This window comes from Micromys minutus (genome assembly GCF_963924665.1).
Source record: "Micromys minutus genome assembly, chromosome: 16".
Classification (NCBI taxonomy): Eukaryota; Metazoa; Chordata; class Mammalia; order Rodentia; family Muridae; genus Micromys; species Micromys minutus.
The window spans coordinates 11,975,397-11,997,831 of record NC_137985.1 but is presented as its reverse complement, the minus strand read 5'-3'; the positions used below and the strand labels follow the sequence as shown (position 1 = coordinate 11,997,831).

The 22,435-nt window shown below is 43.6% G+C and overlaps 1 protein-coding gene across 1 annotated transcript in view; it reads right to left on the bottom strand.

Moving 5' to 3' along the window:
* Window positions 1-5,573: 5,573 nt before the first annotated feature.
* The window catches only part of SLC36A4 (solute carrier family 36 member 4), a 31,698-nt gene continuing 14,836 nt past the window's right edge, over window positions 5,574-22,435 (bottom strand). The window contains exons 5-11 of the mRNA XM_080929832.1: window positions 21,937-22,032; window positions 20,599-20,683; window positions 19,606-19,833; window positions 17,931-18,029; window positions 14,158-14,327; window positions 10,679-10,848; window positions 5,574-9,721 (exon numbers count right to left, since the gene is read on the bottom strand). Coding sequence (XP_080785958.1) covers window positions 9,417-9,721; window positions 10,679-10,848; window positions 14,158-14,327; window positions 17,931-18,029; window positions 19,606-19,833; window positions 20,599-20,683; window positions 21,937-22,032 — 1,153 coding nt within the window. The 3' untranslated portion in view covers window positions 5,574-9,416. The remainder of the gene's footprint in view (window positions 9,722-10,678; window positions 10,849-14,157; window positions 14,328-17,930; window positions 18,030-19,605; window positions 19,834-20,598; window positions 20,684-21,936; window positions 22,033-22,435) is intronic.

The window sequence follows — 22,435 nt, the reverse complement described above, 5'->3', positions numbered from 1 at the left end:
AGTAAGTATGTGAGTATATGTTTGTGAATTGTACATATATGTATGGTGCATACATATACATATATACATATCTGCAATTGTAGCCATACTAAATTATTATTGATGTATTACATTATATGGCTCTCTTAATTTCCCTTAAACTCTTAAATAGCAGCAAAATATTATTAAAACCTAAATTTTCTAAATAATTCTTACATCCAGATAGAATGGGCATTGTTTGATACTCCCAGATTATAATCAAAACATTAAATAAATGTTATTAAGGAGCTGAATTTGAATTTATGATTTCCTCAGTAATGAAGGCCATTCAAGATTTTTAAAATTAAGGTAACCGGTTTCTCCTGAACTGTGCTGACACCTTTAAACCTTTTGAGGATGCTTTAACACATTCCATTTCTTACTCATAAATCTCCATAGTTATTACACTCCTAGGAAATTCTTCGTACATCTGACCTGCTCCAGTTTGAATTTGTCTCCCTCTTTTATCGGCTGACATTTTGAAGGAGACTAGAACATACTGCAGGCATCACGCAATCACCTCCAAGAAGTCCCTACCACCTTGTGTGACTTTTGAAAAATGCCAAGGGCTATTATCATTAATGCCATAGAATGGTAATTAATTCGATCTTTAACTGTTCCATGTTGACTCCCTGCGTGGAGAAGCAATGGATGGATTAAGTAATGTATTGGCTAAAGGCATGAGGTTTAGTGTGGGCCAGGTTGAGGGGTCTTTTCTCACCCCACGGGCATGCTGTTGAACCTTATTAACCCTCATTATCCTTTCTCGAAAACAGTTATAATAGTGCCTCCTTTGTGTAGTTGTAAGATTTAAACAGTTGTGATGGTGGCTAGAAAGAGCCCTGCTCTGACAAGGACATGGGAGAGATTTCTTCCGCTTGATCTGGGCTCTCAAAGCATCACGTCCCAGACTGTGCCTGTGGAGACAGTCTGAGAGGGAATTCCACTCTCACCTCTCCTCATGGGCAAAGCTGAAAGCAGGTACAGGAGTTTTATTTATTTGCTTAAATAGTTTTCTAAGCATAAAAAAAGGAGAGGACATTTTTTAATGTTCTCACAAACTTTAATTAGGTTTTTTATTGAAAATAAATATTTTTCACACAGTATATTCCGATCCTGGTTTTGTCCCCTAACTCTCCCAGATCCTCCTCCCCCATTATTCTTTGTTTTGTTTCTCTCTTTCACAGCAGCGTCCTCAAGGCTAGCTGATCAGGCAGCACTGGAACTCCTGTAGTGACTAAGCTACTATGGCCAAGTGTTTGTCAGGACTGAAGGGGCTAATCTGCTAACCTTTAGGTTTCATTCAGACCCTTAGACCACTACTAACTGAGTCCAATAGAAGGAAGAGACAGCAGGATAAATAACATGCAAGCTACAAAACACAAAGGTTGGACAGTGTTATTCTTGGGGTAGTGAGAGATTGTGTGTAAGGCGACACTGGGGTGTGCATGAGAACCTCAGCCTCCTTAGTGCTCACACAGAGGGTGTGTTGCTATGTCATGCTCAGCATGGACTCCTCACATAGAACCTGGAACTCTCCAGAAACAAGGCAGAATAATCTTTGTAAACTATACCAATCACATGATGGCCTATTGTGTTTGTTCATTTTGCGAGCCATGAGCAGATAAGCCAAATAAATGAATAGTTTCTAGTGAAAACTAAACACAGAAAAGCAGACCTTAGTCTGACTTGGATGGGGTCTCAGTTATGTTATAAAGGAGGTCTGGTTGTGTATTATCTCTTACTCTGGTAAGGCAAAATTCCAGAGATAAACTATTTACCAGCAAAGAGAGAGGTTCGTAGTTCACGGTGAGATTCCCAGATAATGTCATGCATGCACATGTTAGAAGCTAATAAGTACATAGAGAAACAGTGAGTCAGAAAGAGGCTGGATTCCACATCTCTTCTGAGGCCCTGCCTCCAATGACCTAGGCATGGCTCCCTCCACTACATCTCTTAAAGCGCCCATGGCACCACTCCCCAAACCAAGGGACCAACTCCCAACATATGAACCTTTTGGAAGAACATATTTAAACCATGCTCAAGCCACACCCAACAGTTTCTGCATTACCTAAGTCCTCCAAAAGTATTCTTTTCAATATTGTATCAAACAAGCTTTTTACTAAATATACAAAGCTTACAGCATGTAGCCACTTCCACCCATGCCATGATCAAGCTACTAAGTCTCTGCAAATAAAGTGAAGACTCAAAACAGCGGTTTTAATTACTGATTTTATCTTTTAAATGAATAATGGTGGAGCTTTGGGTCCTGCAGTGTTTAGGCGCTGCATCTGTTCCTCAATTCATCAAATGTTTATTGACAGTGTCTGATGCCTAGAAGGGAAATTTACATGCATCTCAGCATCTGCACTTCTTAAATGGTACTTTCATAACTCTGAGATTTGGGGGTTGAAACTGAAAAAGTAGATGCAAATCTCAGAATCAAAACACAGTGGAGTATTTCTCTGTATTCCCTGAAGTCAAGGTTTCTTTATTACTTGTTGAACTAAAATCTGAATAGAAGAAAGGAGGCAAAGTGAGGAGAGAGAAGGGCATGGGGCTGTGAAAGGGAACAGTAGACAAAGAACCTATATGAACACATTATGACGCCATGGGTGTACAGAAGGTACCACCACAGAGCCTGATGCTTTGCACCGCATTTGAACTGATCTGTTTTTATTGTTTATCTGACCCAACCCAGGGTTACCTGGGATGGGATAACCTCAAATGAAGAATTGCCTTGATCAGATGGCCTGTGGCCATGTCTAAAAGGAATTGTCCTGAGAAATATGGGAGGCCCCAGGCAACCGTGGACACTAGACTGGCCGGGCATAGGTAGCAGAAATACTCCTTAGTAGAATTCTCATCTGCCTAGGTAGATGGGCATGAACTGGTATAAACTATCAGGAGGTGACTCAGAGAACAATCCAGTAAGCAGCTATGATGATTTTAATGAATATGGCCCCTATAGGCTCATTTTTGAATGTCTGGTCCCAAGTTTGTGGAAGCATTCTGGGAGAATTAAGAGCAGGATCTTTATGGAATAGGTGTCTCTAGGGGATGGGTTTTTAGATCTAAATAGCTCACACCATTCCTTAGCTCTCTTACCTCTCCTGTCTTTCTTCTCTCTTTCCCCTCACCCCACCTCTCCCCACTCCTTTCTCTCTCCTCCCCACCACTGCCTCTGGTTTGTGGATTAGACACAATCTCTCAGCTGCTGCTCCAACATCATGTCTGCCTACCTGCTGCCATGCTCCCCACCATGATAGTAATGACCAAGCCTCTGAAACCATAAGCAAGCCCCCAATTAAATGCTTCCTTTTATAAGTTGCCTTGGCTGTGATGTCTGTTCACAGCAATAGCAAAGTAATTAACGCAGCAGCCCTCCTCCATGGTTTCTTCCCCAGCTCCTGTGGAGTTCTTACCCTAACTTCCCTCCATGACGGACTATGCTTTGAATGCAAGTCAAATAAAACCTTTCCCCTCCAAGTTGCTTTTGATCAGGATGTTTTATCATAGCAACAGAAAACAAGAGGTAGAAATTTAACTTTTTAAGAAGCTAAGATATCCAGGTTCCTTTCCACCTTATTGTAACAGAAGCAGGTCCTATACCATTGCCTTTTGGAGATCCCAAGTGGGTGTTTGGCTGCTAAAATCAGCATTCCACAGGTTTTGGTTCATCCCAAGTCTCTTATCTGTACAGCACAAGAGGATATGTGGGCAGGGATGCTCTGAGTGTGGCCCTGTATGAACTCTGACTGAGATGAAGATGAACCCATACGGACAGCACAGAGGGAACCAGTCCTTGATAACTTCATCCCTTCCTCTGACAAGGATAAAAAGTCCAATGAGTAGTTTGCCAAAACAGCTCCTAGTCAGCAGTACCAATGAGTTTTTCCCGGGGTCCATGGAAAATTTCAAAACAGGATTCCTGAAATTCATACTTCCTTAGGAGCATTGTGCTTTAGTCTTAACTTCATTTTTTAAAAATTATACTTAATAGCAAATTTGCTTTTTGATATAAAACAATACTCTAACTGGGGTCTCATATGATGCTCAACAGATGTTTTCAATCCTCTTCTGACAAGTGTGCTGTCTCAGCCCCTCTCTGGACTGGTGCTGGACATGTGATTAGCTCCAGTCATTACCATGAAGGTAGAGAAGGCATCTCTCTATTCTGGTCCATGCTTATTTTATTCCTTCCGTGGTGGGTGCAGTGGTGGCACTGATGAAAAGTCTGGATGCTGCTCACATGGGGAAGACCAGGGTTCAATATAGTGTAACACAAAGCAGGATTAGACTCTTATTAAGTTTACTTACAGACAGTGGGACAAAGATGGGGACATCTCCCTACTTATTACAGTGGAGCGAGAGAAAGCCCTGTTTCTTCTCTTGTGAGGCAAACACACGGTCCAGGGACAAGGGACTTTTGTTTACTGGTTTGGTTTGTGAGCTAGGGTCTTCTTCAGTAGTCCAGCCTGGCCAGGAGTCTCAGACCTCCTAACCCGGCCTCCTTGGAATGCTCCACCTGCCCCGCAGGGCTTTGCTGCTATTCTGCTGTTCGTTTGCGGCTTCTCTCTTGGTGAAGCTTCACATATACTTCGAAATGTTCTTGTTCACAGAATCAGAATTCCTGTGAATCAAGATATAAAGATCTTTGTTTCCTTTGATGAGGGATAAGACGATGCTTTCTGAAGCCATTGTCCCGTTTTTATAAATCCAGTGATGTGGCTGGTACCTGGTTATTTCAAGGCTTTTTCAAAGGGCACATAAAATTCTACAGAGTTACAGAGCACCGCGTGAGGTATTAAAACACATATACAATGCATGGTGTTCAAGTCCCAGCGCTGACACGCCCATCATCGCAGCATCTGTCAGTCCTTCATGGGGTCAGGCATTTAACACATTTAGCTCCTCCAAAATAACACGCTGAGCCATGCATGTCACTGGGCACATGGCTCTCAATGTCTTCTCCTTTTTCTTTGACTCTTAAATCTTTGAGGCACTGAAAACCCATAAAGACTGCTCACACTATTCATTAAAAGATTCACACGTCTCTCTCACACATATACAGTAAAAAGAATACAATAAAACTTAAGTAACAAAAAATTGGTAGTGGACAGCAAACTGTCTCAGTGGTTAAAGAAGCTTGCCACATAAGGCTGAGGACCTGAGTTTGATATCTAAAGTCTCGTGTAAAGATGGAAGTTGTCATCTGATACACGCATTGTGGCACATGCAGCCATGTAATGACAAATAAAATAAAATTCAAAGCTTTAATAAAAGAAAATAATTTCCTTGTGCCATTTTCAGCTAGGATATCTCCTATATTATTTAATCTTATGAGTGGAAAACTTGAGGCAATTTATTAGCAAGCAAAATAATTATACTTTATTGACAACTCAGAAGTCACAGTACTTTCAGACATTTTCAAACTCTTACAAAGAAAAATAAATTATAAGAAACGACACAAGTCCAATGAAGGTCTACTTTCAATAAAGCTTACAAAATCATTTTTGAAAGACAAAAATCTATAGCCTGAATTGTTTGTGTCATGATTATGGATTTTCCTATATGATCATTGTCGGGTCCCATCTATGACACTCTAGTTGAATGGATTCCGATGTGAGTCCCCATGGGGTAACATGCATGGATGCACATAGGAACGAGCCAGTTCCAACAGGAAATCAGAACAATTTGGTAATTTGTCATTTCACTCATTAGGCAATAAATTCTGGACCTAGCCATTTCCTAAGGATATTTCTTTTTATATCCTGGGTTGAAACCAACGAAATGCAGAAAGTCATGTATGGCCAGTAACATGCAGCCACTTAATGAAAGGAAGGAAGGAAGGATCTGTTATCTGTGCTAAACAAACCCTCATATTTTCTCAATTAAGGGGCAATAACTGAGCCAAGCTGATCAAAACAAACATATTTTCCAACACTTTATAATTTTACACCATTGGTGCTTTATAACAGTGTTATTGCTCGGCAGTTAACATCTGCTGAACCATTCATGTTATATAAACAGCTACATTTATTATCTCCATTGGCTCAGTTCTGTATCGTTCCCATCTTGACTGAAGTAGGAGTTGCACACAAGGCCTAACGTATGCTCACAGTAACAGATGCGCTACATCTGTGGGCAACAAAGTGAAAAGGTGATCTACACAAAACCTATTTGGAAAGGGCATCGATATGCACTTAAGCTGACACTCTCTAGGACCACAAATAATATATATATATATAAGATCAAACCCTGTTAGGAAATTCACAAGTGCACTGCCACAAATGGCTTAAAACACTTTAAGTACATCATCTAAGAAGAACCGGCTTTGGTAACAGGTCAGAGAGAACAGGACAAGAAAGTACTGGAGCACCACAAACATAGCTTTGTTTACGTTAAGTGGCACCGTCTAATCTGAAAACTTCCCAGCTCCTACTTTTGCAACTGCAGAAAAAACGGCGCCATGAGGCAGGAAAGAGCCTGTGTGGAAAGTGAGAAGGGAACAGTGCTTTGACAAGAGGACTCAGACACCAATGCTCACCCCTTGGAGTGTCAGGGAACAGACACAAGGCGAATGGCTGGGGTGCCCATGGGAGGTGAGCCCAGCTTTCTGCTCAGTGCTTCACAGTGAAAACTGTACCCATGCAACTGACTAGCTCAGGGGAAAGTTCCCACTGTGACAGAAGTAACTGCTGGCTCATTCCAGCCACCGTGTGAACCAGCAAGACAGCAGCATGGGTTCAGCACGTGTGCCTGCTTCTCCGTCCTCCAGGTCCACAGACAGAAGGAACAGCTGCTACAATATGTCTTCTCCAAAAACCTTTAGAACATATAATTCTGTAGAACCAAATATCAGAGGAAACTGATCAAATGGTAAGTACGTCTTCAGGCGCCCTTAAACAAGTGTGTGTAAACAGTGCCTTCACACTACAAATGGGAACATCTCCTCTCAGCCTGCCTTCCTTTCTGCATTGTGACTCCTCTTGTGTTGATAACGTGGGGACTTCCATACGGGCTTCCATTCAGCAGTCTTACTACATAAGAAATCTTGGCTGATAAGATGCTGACAGCCTGTGTGTGGAACTTACAAAGCCCTGCAGTGACCCACCAGTTAAAACCCCGCTGCACTTGAATTCCACACGGAGCAAGTGAAGACACAAAACTAAAACGGAGCACACCACGTAGAAACACGACGTGGACACAGCTGACAAGAACCACATGCTACCTCCTGGGCAGGGAGTTTTTACCTCACCGCATTCCACTGGGCACTTTTAAATACCTAACACACTTCTCACAGTCAAATTCCAATGAAATTACTTTCTTCACAACCTCATCCACTGACTAAGACTGAAGTCTTGAAGTAACAATTTAACATAAAGTATCACAAACAATTACTAGAAATAGCTAACATAAATGGTTTTAAAGTTTTTGGTTCTTATGAGTGCATAGCAAAATAAAGCTTCTGATACATTTATTGGCTCACGTCTGAAGACAAAGTACATAAGCAAAGCTGCACCTGGATAGGTTAGCATTTACATAAAAAAATAGACTTCCACAGAGAGCTTGGTGACATTTCCCAGTTAATGCATTCTACAGCCAGTGGGCAAAGACGTTCAGAGCTGACCCCAGCCACTCCTTCCGACTCCCCAGTTCTCTTCACCATCCGATGAGCTTCGTTGCTTTGGCTGGTGTGCTTGACGACGGGGTGAAGGTGGTATCTCTGGGCAATGATTGAAATGCCCCATATTTACTACACGGTTCTCTGTTGTCTCCAGTTTTCCCAAGCGTGCATCTGACGGGTCCTTTACTCTGCCCATTCAGATTTACTCTGCCCATTCAGATCAACTCGAGACTGCAGTAAGAACGCCATGTGGCTAGGAAGATACAGAGTTCTGTGTTCTCTTGGGTATCTACAATGCCTGCAAACTTAGGAGACAAGGAAGCATGTGACTAGAACATGACACAGTTAGCAGCTGTCTCCTACTGTTTGAGGGGCCTCACCGCCTGTGACCTCCACCCTACAGCACACACTACAGCAAGCCAGTCTTCTGCTGTTTAAAGGACTGTTAGCTGTTTTCCCTGTCTGAGGTCTATGAACCCACCAGGCAGGTTTCCTGGATTTCTTTTCTGGATTTTTTATCATTTTATATAAACTAGTCAGAGATAAGACACACTCCCAAAAGATGAAAATATACTTAGATTTTACACTAAAATTAAGCTGAATGTATTTTATCATTTTTACTGACTGTGATATGAAAAATATTTTTTTCTGGTCTCTGTATTGAGTCACGTATCAGGTTCTCTTGACTCAAAGCTAAGTCATCTTGACCAAGTCACCTAACATTTCTGGGACTCCATTTCCTACAATGGTAACCATCCTGGCTAGTGTCATGTCAGCTTAACACAATAGAGGGTCATTTTGGAAAAGAGTCAACCAAGAAAATATCTCTGCAAGTCAAACCTGCAGGCAAGTCTGTGGGGGCATCTTCCAGATTGGTGATTGGTGTGGGAGGGCTATGCCCACTGTTGGTGGTACCTCCTCTGAGCTGGTTGCTCTGGGTGCTATACAAAAGCAGGTTGAGCAAGTCATGAGGAGCAAGCCATGGCAGCACCCCTCCACGGCCTCTGCGCCAGCTCCTGCCTCCAGGTTCCTGCCCTGACTAAACTGAAGCCCTCTCCTCCATGTGACGACTTGTTGTGGTGTCATGTCACAGCAACAGAAACCCTAACTCAGACATAACTAAGGGAGCGATATCCCAGATACCTCAGTGACCTTTTCCCCTGCGGCTGGAACAGGAAGTCAGAACCTTGTTCAGTGCTTCCTGGTGACGATGAAGCTCTACTCTCTGTACAGCTGGACAGTAAAGTGATTCCGGCTCTGGGAACTTGCTAATGCTTGCATGCTGGTCACAGCCATCCACTCTACCTCTAGCGCCGGTCAACAGCGTCATCCAGGGAATCAAACACAGTCAATGCATTTCTGTCAACACTACACAGGAGGTGTACTTTGAAAACTATGTCCCTATTTAATTTATATAATGTTGAAATCCTTTGTCGTCTCAATAGTAGTAAAAAGAACAACTCTGACTCAAAGCATTTCTTACAGAAACCAAGGATAATGGGCTATGCTTGTTGTTTACATTTTGAATTTTTAGGTTTTGTTTTAATTTTCAAATTGAAATTTTAATTTAGTTTTAAATTTAAAATTTTTTCATTGTCATTAGATAAAAGCAATAATCTGCCATACTTTATCATAGCTGCAAAAGATGTCCACTTCACAGTCAAATTACCCTGCCAACACAAAATAGCAATTTGGCACTGGTTAGTGTACAGTGACACACTGTCTCGATGACTGTTAGGTTTGGGGTGACTCCGCTCTTCTCCCTCAATTACAAGCCACTTGCTAAGCATGCAGAGCTCACATTCAGAGAGGGACTCTGTGAGGTGCCAGCGACAACTGCTGTAGTTGGATAAATGATTTCCTCAACAGTGACATACGTGCCCAACAAGAAGCCCACGACTCCAGTGAACGCTATGGAAATGTTTTTCAGGATCATCCATATGTTGTAATGGTCCTTAGAGAACGTAAGGATTTCCACAAGAGGGGGCAGGATCAGGGCGAGCGTGCTGCTGCTCACAGCCCCCACAAAGGAGATCACGATGTCCAGGCGAGGAATGAGAACTGCCCCAGCACCTGTAAGCAGGAAACGAAAGACACAGCTCCTGTGGACATGGGCGCTACACACGTGGGGACTAAAGCAGATCTTTCTCACACAGTGAGAGTAGTTAGCGGAAGTCGCCACTTACGGGAAAGTATAGAATTTATTCTCATCTAAGGAAGATCAGAGCAGATAAACATTTCCTGGACTCATCAGCAACATTTCTCCTGTAAACAACTCTTAACTTTCTGCTTCCAGATTACAGCTTCTATTCAAGCACTGAACTCCTCTGCCAGCCACACAGCAGAGTGTGACACACGAGAGCATGTTCTGCCATGAATGCAGGGCACAGAGAGCACAGGTTCCCACAGCGGGAGCTAATCAGCCACTCTTCAGGACACATGTGCCAGAAAGCCATTATCGAGAGGACACTCCACACTGACTGAGAGGGAGGAGTCAGTGAAGAAGATGGAAAGATCAGTGGACAAAGCAGGACGTGCCATGGTACAAGCTTCAATCCTGAGTCAGGGCGTCCAGAAGATTGAGGAGAACCTCAGCTACACAGCAAGGTTCTCCGAGAACTAACCCAGTGTGTGGCTGGCATGCTGTGAGTTTTTTTCCAGTACCAAAAATTTAAAAATTGAGTGAGCCCTGGATATATGTAGTCACATTACCTCCATGAGGTAACTGTGTCTTTGCCGTAGAGAAACACAGAGGCTACTTTATCCAAGTGAGCAAAGCCGAGGTGCTGAGCTGACACACTGAGCGGCGCCCAGATCACTCTCGGGCAGCTCTTACCAACAGTTTGCACTAAGCCAGGAACACTGGCATGAATCTATCATCTTGGGACATGGGAAGCTGAGGCAGGAGGACACTGAGTTCAAAGCTGCCCTGATCTGCAAACATAGAAACATTGTCTACAAAATATGTAATTTGAGCAGTTGTCATTTGAACACATGCAAGTCAGCCATGTGGCAGACACAGATACTTACAGGTGATACTAACCAAGAGGGACCGTATCCCCAATTCACAGATGCGTTTCCATTTGGCATGGAGTCTAGCGGTGACTCCAGGGACAATGATCTCTGCTGGGACGTAGAACTGAATTGAATAGGTCACAAAAATGCCAAAGGAATACAGAACTTTCACTGCCTGGTACAGCCTGTTGGGAAAAAAAATGGCAGCATCTAGTTCCTCTTAATATGAATCTGACTTTACTCTTTTTCTAATTTTCAGAGGGTAGATAAGAACCATACACCAGAAGCCACTTTAGAAACCTCTTAATCAAAGATGCTTGTCTGTGCAAAAGCCAACCAAGCTAGATGTAGTGGGGTACAACTATAATGCCTGCACTCAGAAAGCCACTGCTGTAAGTTCCACATCAATCTTGGCTACATGTGTAGCCATTTCCAGACCAAAATGTGGTTACAGAATGAGAACCGTGTCTCAGGGAATTAAAACCATGAGTAACCCCGTGTCTAGGCCTCATGCAGACTGAAGAGCCTGGTGAGGCAGAGCAGACGTGGGGACGTGGTGCTCAGAAGACTGCATCCGGGGCCAGCCAGTGCGCCATGCTCCTTCTCCGCCCAAGGAGAGACTGTCAAAGCTTTTCAAAGCAGGACTATTTTTTTTCAACTTTGTAAAAACTTGAATATCCCTGTTACTTCTTTAAAATATTGAGTGAAGCCTCAGTGATCTACATATAGAAGAAAATATCATATTCGGTTCTGAATTTAAGCTCTTCTTGCTTGATATTTTTGTTAGCCAAAGGTCACAGGGAGAGCATGTGAATCATTTCAGCTACCAGAGTTCTCTAAGGTACACCTGCTGCATGTATTAAAATCACAGCGCTATGGGAAAAGATCTGTTGCTCTTTGTGTTGTGGTATAAACTCATCCCTTCCAGTCAGGGCTTTAAAACTTCACATTGATGTTCAGCCATTTAGCCATCTTTAGAATTCTTCAATGACTCACTTTATGTGGTGCACAGGGCTACATATATTTACGGGATCCAGTATGGTGTGACAGGGCAGGGCAGCTATTCAATCCATTGTACTGTTGCTGAGGTCATATATGTTTAGCTACAATTTCATCTCCTTGATGGAGGACCCCGTGGAAAAGTATCCAGCTCTATTCAAGAAACTGAGGTCAGGATGACCCAGCTAACTTATCTTGGCTTCTGTTAAACTGCCCGCTTGTGTAAACCTCCCTCCAGCTAACTGCTTGTCCTAGCCCCCATTAAACTGCTTGCTTACATAAAACCATCCCATGTAGCTGCCAAGCAAGATACCAGGAGCATGTAGGTTTTACCTTTAAAAGTCTCTTGCTCTAAATGCTCAAAGTTAAAGCTGGGTGCCCAAATATGTATGTGTAGTCCCAGCCAGCTGGAATAAAGACTTAAGCTGGCTATAAATTGTGTTTGAGTGGTCATCTCTGGAGGAGGCCCTGTAAACAGTTGTACTCTGGTAATGTATAAAATGTGACTGTCTTTAGATGTCTACCTTCGTGATGGGCCCCTGCCAAAATTCAGCACGCACTTTGTTTTTTTATGTTTTTAGTTCATTGTTTTATCTACATGTAAGTCTATGCACCATAGGAATACCCGGTGCCTTTGAGGCCAGAAGAGAGCATCAGATCCCTGGGACTGCAGTCATAAATGACTGTAAGCCATCATGTGGGGACTGGAAGAGCAGCAAGTTCTCTGAATGAGCAAGAGCTGAACCATCTCTCCAGTCCCTCAGCATATCTGAGTAAATTCCTTATCCAATTCTCTTGTCTAGGGAAAGGGACGTTTTCCGTTAAACGGAGAGAACGTGCAGACGCAGGAAAGTTGGTCAACAATAAGCCCACGCCTCTCCTCTGGGAACGGTAAGGTTAGTACGCTGTGTCTCAATACTTTTAACGTTTGGTTTGTTTTATACTTTTATATTTAAAATTATCAAAAAAATACAGTCGCATGTTTTAAGAAACAGACTAGAAAGAGGCTAGGGGGCTGTGACTGGTGCGGGCTGCAGTTTGGGGCAGGAACAGCTCCCGTGTTTCCCCCTGTGGAAGCATCAAGCCCTACAGTCTCACCAAGAGTGGAACACGTGGAAGAGCCTCTCCTTGGAATGAATCCTATTATCCTAAGAGGATATAAAGAACTGTCCTTTCAGCAGGGGACTAATCAGGGCTTAAGCTTCCTTCTGACACCTTAAGCCCTACAGCAGCAAGCACTAACAGCTCCCTAGTCTGTGACCAGGCAAGGATTCCGTAGGCTTTTGCCACAGCACATTCATCTTAGGGATGAGCAGACGAGGTAAAAGTAGATATGAAATGTGGCAAATGATGCAATTAGGCCTGGAAATAATAAATCTTAATTTAAAATTCACTCAACGATACATTTAGCTAGAGCCTTAAAAGTTAATCACAAATAATTGCCGCTGAAAATATGCAAATTTACTAATTTGTTCAAATATTCTGATAAGCAATTACAGAGAATTAAACATTCTCATTAATTCATTATTCATTTAAAAGAGGAACACTGCTTTTTTTCTAATTATAGTTTATTGTTGTGTTTTCAAAGTATGGCTGATAATATACTTTAAAATGAAAATAGGGCCACAACCAGTTTGCATATAAATATAATTATACTGCACTAACATTAAGCTGGAGTTACACAGGATAAGCAGTTAGTGTTAATATAATTCTATCTGCACTACTATCATTTAGTTATATGGAACAGTTTCTCCGTAGATATGTGCTGGAGAACTGAGCGCCACACTAACTGGCTTTTCACCCTGGAAGAGTAATCCAGGAATGACAGTGTTCGCACGGCCCATTTCATGTTTACCGATCTCCTGTTTCAAAAGCCCATGTATTCCTATGGTTGGCATGTACTTTCAATAACAATTAACAGTTTTCCTCAACTTTCACCCTCTGTTCTCACGTCAGTGGTCAGTCTCCACAGAGCTGTGCATTCTGAGTCACGCACAGAAGACATGCGGGAGCACATACGCCCAGGGCCACCCTGCTCTCTGACTTTCCAGAACACTCTAACCTGTGAAAGACAGCTCCACCTGTATCTCGGCCATGGACCACAGGTCCACAACCACACATGGGGACGCAGAGGGCAAAAGGGGCTCAGAAGACCTCTCTACTAGAAACCTCTTTACTCTGACCTGTTCTTTGGGATGGCTACTGTGTCCTGGGCTAATTTCTGAAGGCTTTTTTTGCTAGCTGAAAAACTGGGGTGACTTGCAAGACTTTCTTGAGGCTAACCTATGATTGGACGATCTTTGAGTCACAAGTCCCAACTTGCTCTGTTCTAACTTGAGAACCACAGCAAGCAGGGTGTGGGTGAGGCCGCACTATACAAAGTGGGAGGGACACGTCAAGGAAAGGCCACCCACAGCCAGGCCTGAACCGGGAACATGGGAGCATTGGAAAATTCCACAAGACACAGCTGGGACTGATGTGTCGTCTCCACCTACCACATGTCCTGGGGAAGATTCAGTGTGATGCTGCCTTTGATGTCGTCACGGAAACACATGTAGCCTAAAGTGGCCAGGCTGATGTACAGCACTGTGACGACGGCCATGCCGATGTTCAGCGCCTGGGGGAAGCGTTTGGACTCTCTCATTTGGTTTTCCAGTGGCAGCACCTAAGAGGAAAACAACATTAGCTGCTTTTAAAGGAACGGGTACAGGAATCTCAGAATAACCAGGGTCTTGTTAGAGAGACAAGTCGGTTCGTCTTTTGTAGTCTGTGTGGAGAATCTTACCTTCTATCCACACATGAGTACCATTTTTCTATGTGATATGTAGACATGTCTATGTATGTAGGCTTGTGTATGTGGTGTGTGTACTCTCATGTTTACATGTGTGTGGTTGATGTTGTGTCTTCTACGGCTTTCGTTCTCGGATTCCCTGTCCCTTGGGTTGTCTTAGAGAGTTCCTCACACAATGTAGCCCTGGCTAGCCTGGACCAGCCTGATCTCAAACTCAGTGATTTGCCTGCCTCTGTCTCCACATTCTGGGATTAACAGTGTGCACCATCACACCATGGTTCCAGCTGTTCTCTGAGAGATTCTCACTGAACCTGGAAGTCACTGACTAGGCTTGACTGCAGGACTGAGTTCCAAGAATCTACTGTCTCCACTTCCCGGCACCAGGATTACAGATGCACTCTACGCCACCTTCATGCAGGTGAAGAGCTCACCCTTGTACTGCAGACATTTTACCAGCTGACCTGCCTCTTCAGACCCTGGTTCTGCAGATTTTGATACTGCTGTTTCGTTTTTGTTTTTGTTTTTTTAATTCATAAAATAAGCTCTGCAGTGGTAACCTGTTGGTTATTTTTTAAATATATTTTTAAAGAATTATTTTATGTATATGAGTGCACTGTAGCTGTCTTCAGACACAGCAGAAGAGGGCATCTGATCCAGCCGATTGTCCAAGAACTAGGTGAGAATTATCTATACCTTCGGGAAGGAGGCTCTACTAGGGACTGTGCTGAGCAGCTATTACTCCATCACTTACGCCACTGTGGACCTGGGGACATGTGTTATGTATACAAGCAGCTGGGGACATGTGTCATGTATACCGAGCAGCTCTCGCCACTGTCATGCCCTCCGTCACTCAGCCTGTTCCAGCCTCTGTCACTGTGAAAGGACCAGGCATGTGTGCGTCCCTGATTGTAACTGCCATATTGTCCCTCCGAGCATCCCCTTCCTCTTCGGCCTACAAAGAGCCCCATATTTATCTTAGACTCCATGGTTTCAATCTTCATCAGACATTTGTCTCCACAGAACTTGGTTTTTTCTTGGAGCACAGCACTTATAATTAGCTTCTGTCCTGAGGGTGCTGTGTGAAGAACACTTCTAACCCTCAGGAGACAGCAGTGAAAGATAACATGCATATGAACACACACATACATGTCCATAACTTCTCTACATTACATGTGCGTGCACATGCATGTGTGTGGGAGTTCGAATGTGTGTATTTGTGTTCAGTGTGAATGTGTGTATGTTTGAGTTCAGTGCAAATGTGTGTGTATAAGTGGGAGTTCAGTGTGAATGTGTGTATGTATGAGCTCAGTGAGAATGTGTGTGAGTCTGTGTGTGAGTTCAGTGTGAATGTGTATGAGTGTGTATGTCTGTGTGTGTGTGTGTGTGTGAATTCAGGGTGAGTGTGTGTGTGTGTGTGTGTGTGTGTGTGTGTGTGTGTGTGTGTTTGGCATTAATGTATTTGTGTGTAAGTGGGAGGCATGAAAGTAGAAAGGAGACTGGAGAGAAAGACCAAGAGCTCTTGAGAAGGTGACTGGAGATAGTAAGGGCTGTAGTCCATGAGGGAGGAGGAACTACATGGTGAAGGGGGACAGGGAGGACAGCAGGAGGCAAGGAAGAAAGGATATGACTTACAGAAATGCCATGGGAAACCTTGATTTGTGTCCTAACGAAGGCAAAATTTAAGAATTAAAAAAGGGAAGGAGGAAGTGAGGCAGGGAGGCTGGTTTTGAATGAGAAACTGTAGGCTGGACTAGGCATTTGCTGAACTGAGATGTCAGAGTCACATTCAACTAAATATTCACTGCAAAGATCCTAAACTAAAAACACATACATTAAAATCCACAGCTCCAGCTACAACAGCAGTAAGAGAAGCTGAAGGAATTTCTAAGAATTTGTAAGAATTCAGCCAGCAGACAGCCCACGAAGTGGGAGAGGGGTCTGCTTTGAGATTCATCCATTGCAATCGCAGGAAGAAGTATGTAAAGTGCTTTTGTTCTGATACCACCTCATCCTCCGACTGTGAGACGTCAGCCTTAAAGATAGGTGACATCAATATTCTCATTCCCTAAACCTACAAATCACAGCTTATAAGTACTGGAAGTACTGACTAGAAATACTTAAGATGTTAGAGGCTCAGGATTCATCTCTTGGCATTGGCATCTCAATAATATTGTAACTCAAAACAAGTATGACGTGCCTAACCTAAAGATAGAATTATCTCCGAGTTTCACATGACTAACTTCACAATTACTTTCATGACCTTCAACTATAGTAGGTTATAAAATGTGATGTGTGGTTGGCCTGACGACCTGAGGTTGATCACCAGAAAGGGAGAGCGAGGTGTTGCGGCTCATACCCATAACCGTCACTCCCGGGTAAGATGAGAGTGGGGAAAGGGGGTCACCTAGGTCTCTGCCCATCACCCTGCAATACCTCGGAGCAGAAAAACACAGGACTTTGCCCCGTGAAGGAAGAGAGCAACTCCTGGAAGTTGTGCTCAATTCCCCAACCTACACCATATACACCTTCTACAGATGTGTTATTACCGGGCCCAGTGATCAAGAGTACTTAGGTGTTTGGTGTCTCACATCTACCTGGAACTCCAGTTCCGAGGTCTCAACACCTCCTTCTGACCTTCATGGGAACTAGGCATGCACTTTATTGCACAACACCCACATGCATAATAGAAATTTTTTTTAAATGCTGTGTTTGAGCATGCTTGAATATGACACAGACAAAATAAAACTGTTCATGAGTTGTGTTCCTGAAGTTCTGATAATTTTCAGTATGCGACCTTAAGGCTTTTATAGGCTTATACTCACAATAATCCTTCCCAATAATGCTGAAAATCTAATCTAATGCCGTCACTTAATCTATCAAAGGAAAAAGCCTTAGGCCCTAGGAAACAGGTCTAAGATTAAGTAGAAAAGCCAAACAATAGTTCAAGTCTACCCCACTGACTGTTAGGTCTCAAATCCAGGACAAGTCTCACTTGATAGCACCTGTGGCTCCTCCCTGAACCCCTCACCCCGCCTTACCCTTGATCCCTCCTCCCAGGCTGGGTTTCCACTTCACTTCCCCCCAACCTGATCCTTATAGGACACAGCATTCTGGCTACACTGGTCTCTCCATCTCTTGGCCAAAAGCCTATTGCTCCCTGGTTAGAGGCTCCTCTCTTGCTCTCCCTCCCCATCTCCTCTCATTTAATCTGCCAGCCATGTTCATCTGGGACTCTTCCGGCTGCCTTTTTTCTCTCTTATATCCATAATAAAAATCATCCCCGTGTCTTCGGAGTAGTCACAGCCCCCACCTTTTATTTCATTTTCTCATTTGTCCACCACACTGGGCATCATGGTTTATGAGGACAATAAATTAAATCACAGAAAGAAAACATGTATTTTTATACAGTTTGACTATATAAAAGCTTGTGTTAACTTTAAGAGTTTGAAATCAAACCAAATAATGGCTAATTCTTACCACTCCTATGCCTTCAAAAGCAAACACAGCTGTGCCAAAAAACAGTGGGTATTTCTTCCAACCGGCCACTATTGGAAGGTTGTGGGGATCTGGCATGTTCTTCAGAAGACAGAAAAGAAAAAAAAAAAAACAGAAACAATGTTATAGCTTTATCTAATTCAAATTATTTTAAATTAAATAGCAGAAACAGACTCTCAAAAGCTTCACAAAGCACATGGGGTTATGACATTTATGTATCCTATATTAAGCTATTGGGCTACAGTTGCTGAAGAAACTGTTTCCCTGACAACCACACAATCCTCCTGCGTACCTATGTCCACCAGTCAGTCACAGGCAGCACATGAGGCAAATCTGTATACCATATAAGAAGTATACAGGAATGCTCGGAGACCCTAAATCACCAGGGACTGCTGTGGTCTCCATGTGTCACTCCTCCTTCATTCTCCTGAGACATCTGGCTCCTAACTCCCTCCCTAGCTGTCCCTGGCACAGGTCTCCTGGGGTTTCAGTGTGTGCTCTGACACAGCATGTAAAACCTGTTCCTCACTGTGGATGGCCCCACTATCCTTCACTACTTGGCACCAACTCACAGTAATGCTTCCACTCTCCTGATCTACACAAAGTCACTGCAGCACGCCTGGTTCAAACTACTGACTACAATGACCTTTCTTCCAGACACCCTAATTCTAGCCTTCCTTGCCAACACCTTCTTCTCTGCCTTGCCTACTGAAGTAGAATTCAAGGCCAAGGAAAGAAGATCCACAGACAGAAGTGTGAGGCACGTGGGTAGTCTGGGGAACAGTTGAGGCATGTGTAGAACTTCATAATATGAAGATGACGTGTGATGGGGAAGCAAGGACCAGCCGCAGCTGCTGAACTGTTCTGGAGCCCACAGACACTGTCGTGCCTTGTGCTCTCCTGGGGGAGGCACCTTTCTTGCTTCACCATGTCTAACGTGACCAGCTAAGGAGTTGTGAGCCTCACAAAGGCTCAGGCAACCCTCCTTCCTCCTGGTGTGAGAATTCAGAGAGAGTAAAAAATGAAGCAGACACAGCAAGAGTGTGTCTAAGCTGATAATGGGAGATGTTAGGATTATCTTAGAAGTAATACATTTAATTGATTAGATCATGAGGAGATAACACAGTGATCCTCAACTTTCTTGAGGTCACTTGTCTCTGCCTGATGTAACTGAATTGAGTCCTGAGACTTCAAAGAGTGACCTCAGTTCTCATGACTTCATTACTGTAAGGTATTCAAACAAAGGCGTCACAAACTTGTGCTGTGGCAGCAAGCACCAAGCTTAGAGAATTATATACACACCCGTCCTTGTGACGGGCTCAGATCTCAAAAGCACAAGCCCAATAACTCAATGAGCTGAGCCTCAGGAGGCTGAGTAAGAGCGCAATCCTAAATCTCACAGGAGCTCTAACAGGAAAGACGAGATGCTTGGAGACAGTGATTCAAACCCACAACATCATCATCATCAGTGTTAAAACCAGACAACATCTTAGCACCTACTTCATGCTTTAACATTACATCCTGAAGGGAAATCAATGTTTATGGCCTATCCGTGTGCCACATGTGTGGAACAGGTCTCTCGGCATCACAAATCTCACCTGCAAAGAAAGCTTTACCCACGTGGGAACACAGTTTGGTTACCAGAAAGCACACTTACCCTAATCACATACTGGTAAATTATCACAAGACTGGCAGCCATGGAGATGTTGGCAAGGAATGAAAGTACAAAAAGATTCTTCAGCTCTCGGATGAAGACCAGGAGAATTATAAGTGGGAGAAAGCAGAGCATGTACACCCGGAGGTCCACACTTCTTCTCTCACAGGCATGGGGCAGATCCGAGCCGTTGGAAACTTTCACTGTGCTCTCCAGGAAGCCCTCGTGAACCTGCAGTAAGTCACCAGGAGAGGGCAGAGGAAGAAAGTTTCCCATCAGCTTACAGTCACAAGAGAAACAAAACCCACACCCTCTACAATCAAGCCCTGTGACACTGGTGACCAGTGAGGTCATCCCAGTGTCTCAGTGTGACATTGGTGACCAGTGAGGTCATCCCAGTGTCTCAGTGTGACACTGGTGACCAGTGAGGTCATCCCACAGCATTTACCTGTGTGGTGGTGGTGGTGAGGAATGAGCTGTAATGAGTGTGTTCGGTAATGTGCATGGCCACCAAATAGAAGGAAATTCTTCCAAGAGTGACAACTTCCAAGTCCACACTTCTGTGACTGCTGCCTGCCCTGCCTGCGTGTGTGCTCACTGCTGCCTCGGGCTGTTCCTTAAAGTCTGACTCCATGTCTTTTTCTGTGCTTCCCTTTATGCTTCTAAAAGGCTTTCATCTTCTAGCTATAAAAGACAGTTTCTCTTTCTAACCACCCAGGGAGCAACTTTTCTACTTCATCTTCTCATGACTTAAAATTCCCATTAAACTCTGGAACTTGAACTTGAAATTATGAAGAAACAGTGAACCGTACCACAGCCCAAACAGACAAGCATTGATAGACTGTCAGGCGTGGGAATAAGCAACAACAGCATCAGAGGGAGAACATAACAAATGACCGAAAGTGAAACACCTTTATCTTCAACCATGGCACCATCCACTGTGTGAAAAACAAGGCATCGGAAGAAAGCAATGTCACAAAGCGGAAACGCACTCACCTGTTTCACATTCTCAGCGAGGAAGACAATGTAGACACTGCAGAATCCCAGCTGTGTTATCACCAGAAAGAAGTCGACCACGCTCCTGAAAACAGTGCCACAGGCAGGTCACTGGGAGCTCTGAACAGTCAGCAAAGCTCTTTTTTCTTAACTATTTTAGGACTTTATCAATAGCATTTTCCTTGTGCCTCCTGAGATAGTGACAAATATCGGGATCCTGTGGAGCTCATGTCACAGTCGGTAAGGCACTAGACTAGGACAGTAAAAGCATGCTTCATTCAGCTTAAAGGCAAAGATTTTTACATCACTTCCTACTTGTGCAACTCTGTAAGAATAGCTGCTTATCAAACAGGTTTACAGAAATATGTTCAGACTAGGGGTGTTGGGAGTTATGCCCATCCCCCAGCAGCTAAGGGTTAGCTTGCCTTGACTTTGGGAAATCAACACGCCTTCCCTTGTGATAATACTAATTGGCCCAGTCACAAGCCTACTCCACACCTGTTCCTGTTCCTACTTTTGGCTACCTCAGGATATAGACTTCACCCCAGGGGGTGACACTTCTACGCAGCAGCTAGGGAATTTGCATACTGCCTTTGTAACTACCTTTGTAAGTTTATATATTAGAGAGCTGGAGCCAGTTGAAGTTTTGGAGTAAAGCAGCATTTTCCAGTAACACGAATAACTGATTGTGTCTTTCTTTTTAAACCCTCAGGCCTTCACCCGATTCGGAGTAGCTGTTTGTGGCTCCAAGTGGAGCCTGTCTCCAAATGTGCCCAGGGACCTTCATTCATGCCTCAGCGCTGAAATCTATCCCTCCCACTTCTCTGATCCTCCTCACACCAAGCCAGAGTATTTCGACCCAGCCAGCCTCCAGTCATTTGCACACATGGTAAGTACACTTCCTACTTCCCAAATGATAAGAACGTAAAATGCAGGAGTTGGGGAAACTTCTAGGGACTTCTTTGGTAAATTCTGTTTTATTTTTTTCGTGAGATGCACTGAAAAGGTCCAGAACATAAAGCAGTTATGTCGAAGGAGGGAATAACTGTTGCCAGATAATATGTGATGTCATTTGAACATGGCAGGCCCCAGGCACAACATCTTGCATACTGGACTTGGGGCAAGGACAGAGCACACAGTCAGACTGCCTGATTGATCGATGAATCCTGTCAACTGTCCTCAACCCACAAAACAGCTAGAAGCAGAGTGTGTCCACTGTAGAGATGAACTCCATTCCCATCACTATGTCATGCTTTCAATTATGTCTTATTTGATGAAAACGGTTGAAAATGAGAACAATCTCAGTGCAGAAACATTAGAAGCAAGGCCAGTGCTCACCGCCCCCACGCTGCCTGCCTCTGAAGGAAAGTCCACGGGCTAGCCTCCATGGCAAAACTCACGGTTTCACTGTACCCCAACGTTGACTTCTTAAACCTAAAATTTAAGGACAAACATACACAGAAAACTATTAAATTGGTCTGTAAGGTCATTTCGTGAAAATAGCATAAAATACATACAGATTTGAGAACCCAGGGACGTACATTAGCAGATTTGTTTTCAAAGTGTAAATATCTGTGTACTCAAGCATGACTCGAGAAATTTCCAAATATCACTGCTCTGTGGTGGGCATACAGTTTTATCCACTGCTGAAGTTTTCTTATCTGTAGATTTCAGACAACCCTGTACTAGTGCTTCATTGACTTAAAAATGTTAAGCACCCAAAACTACCAAGTACACTGTTGTGAAGATTCCCCCATCCTAACCACACTGTGTGACAGGGTGCCAGGCTCTGAGTCCCGTACACTGTCTTGTGATCTTCAGAATCTATTCTCTATTC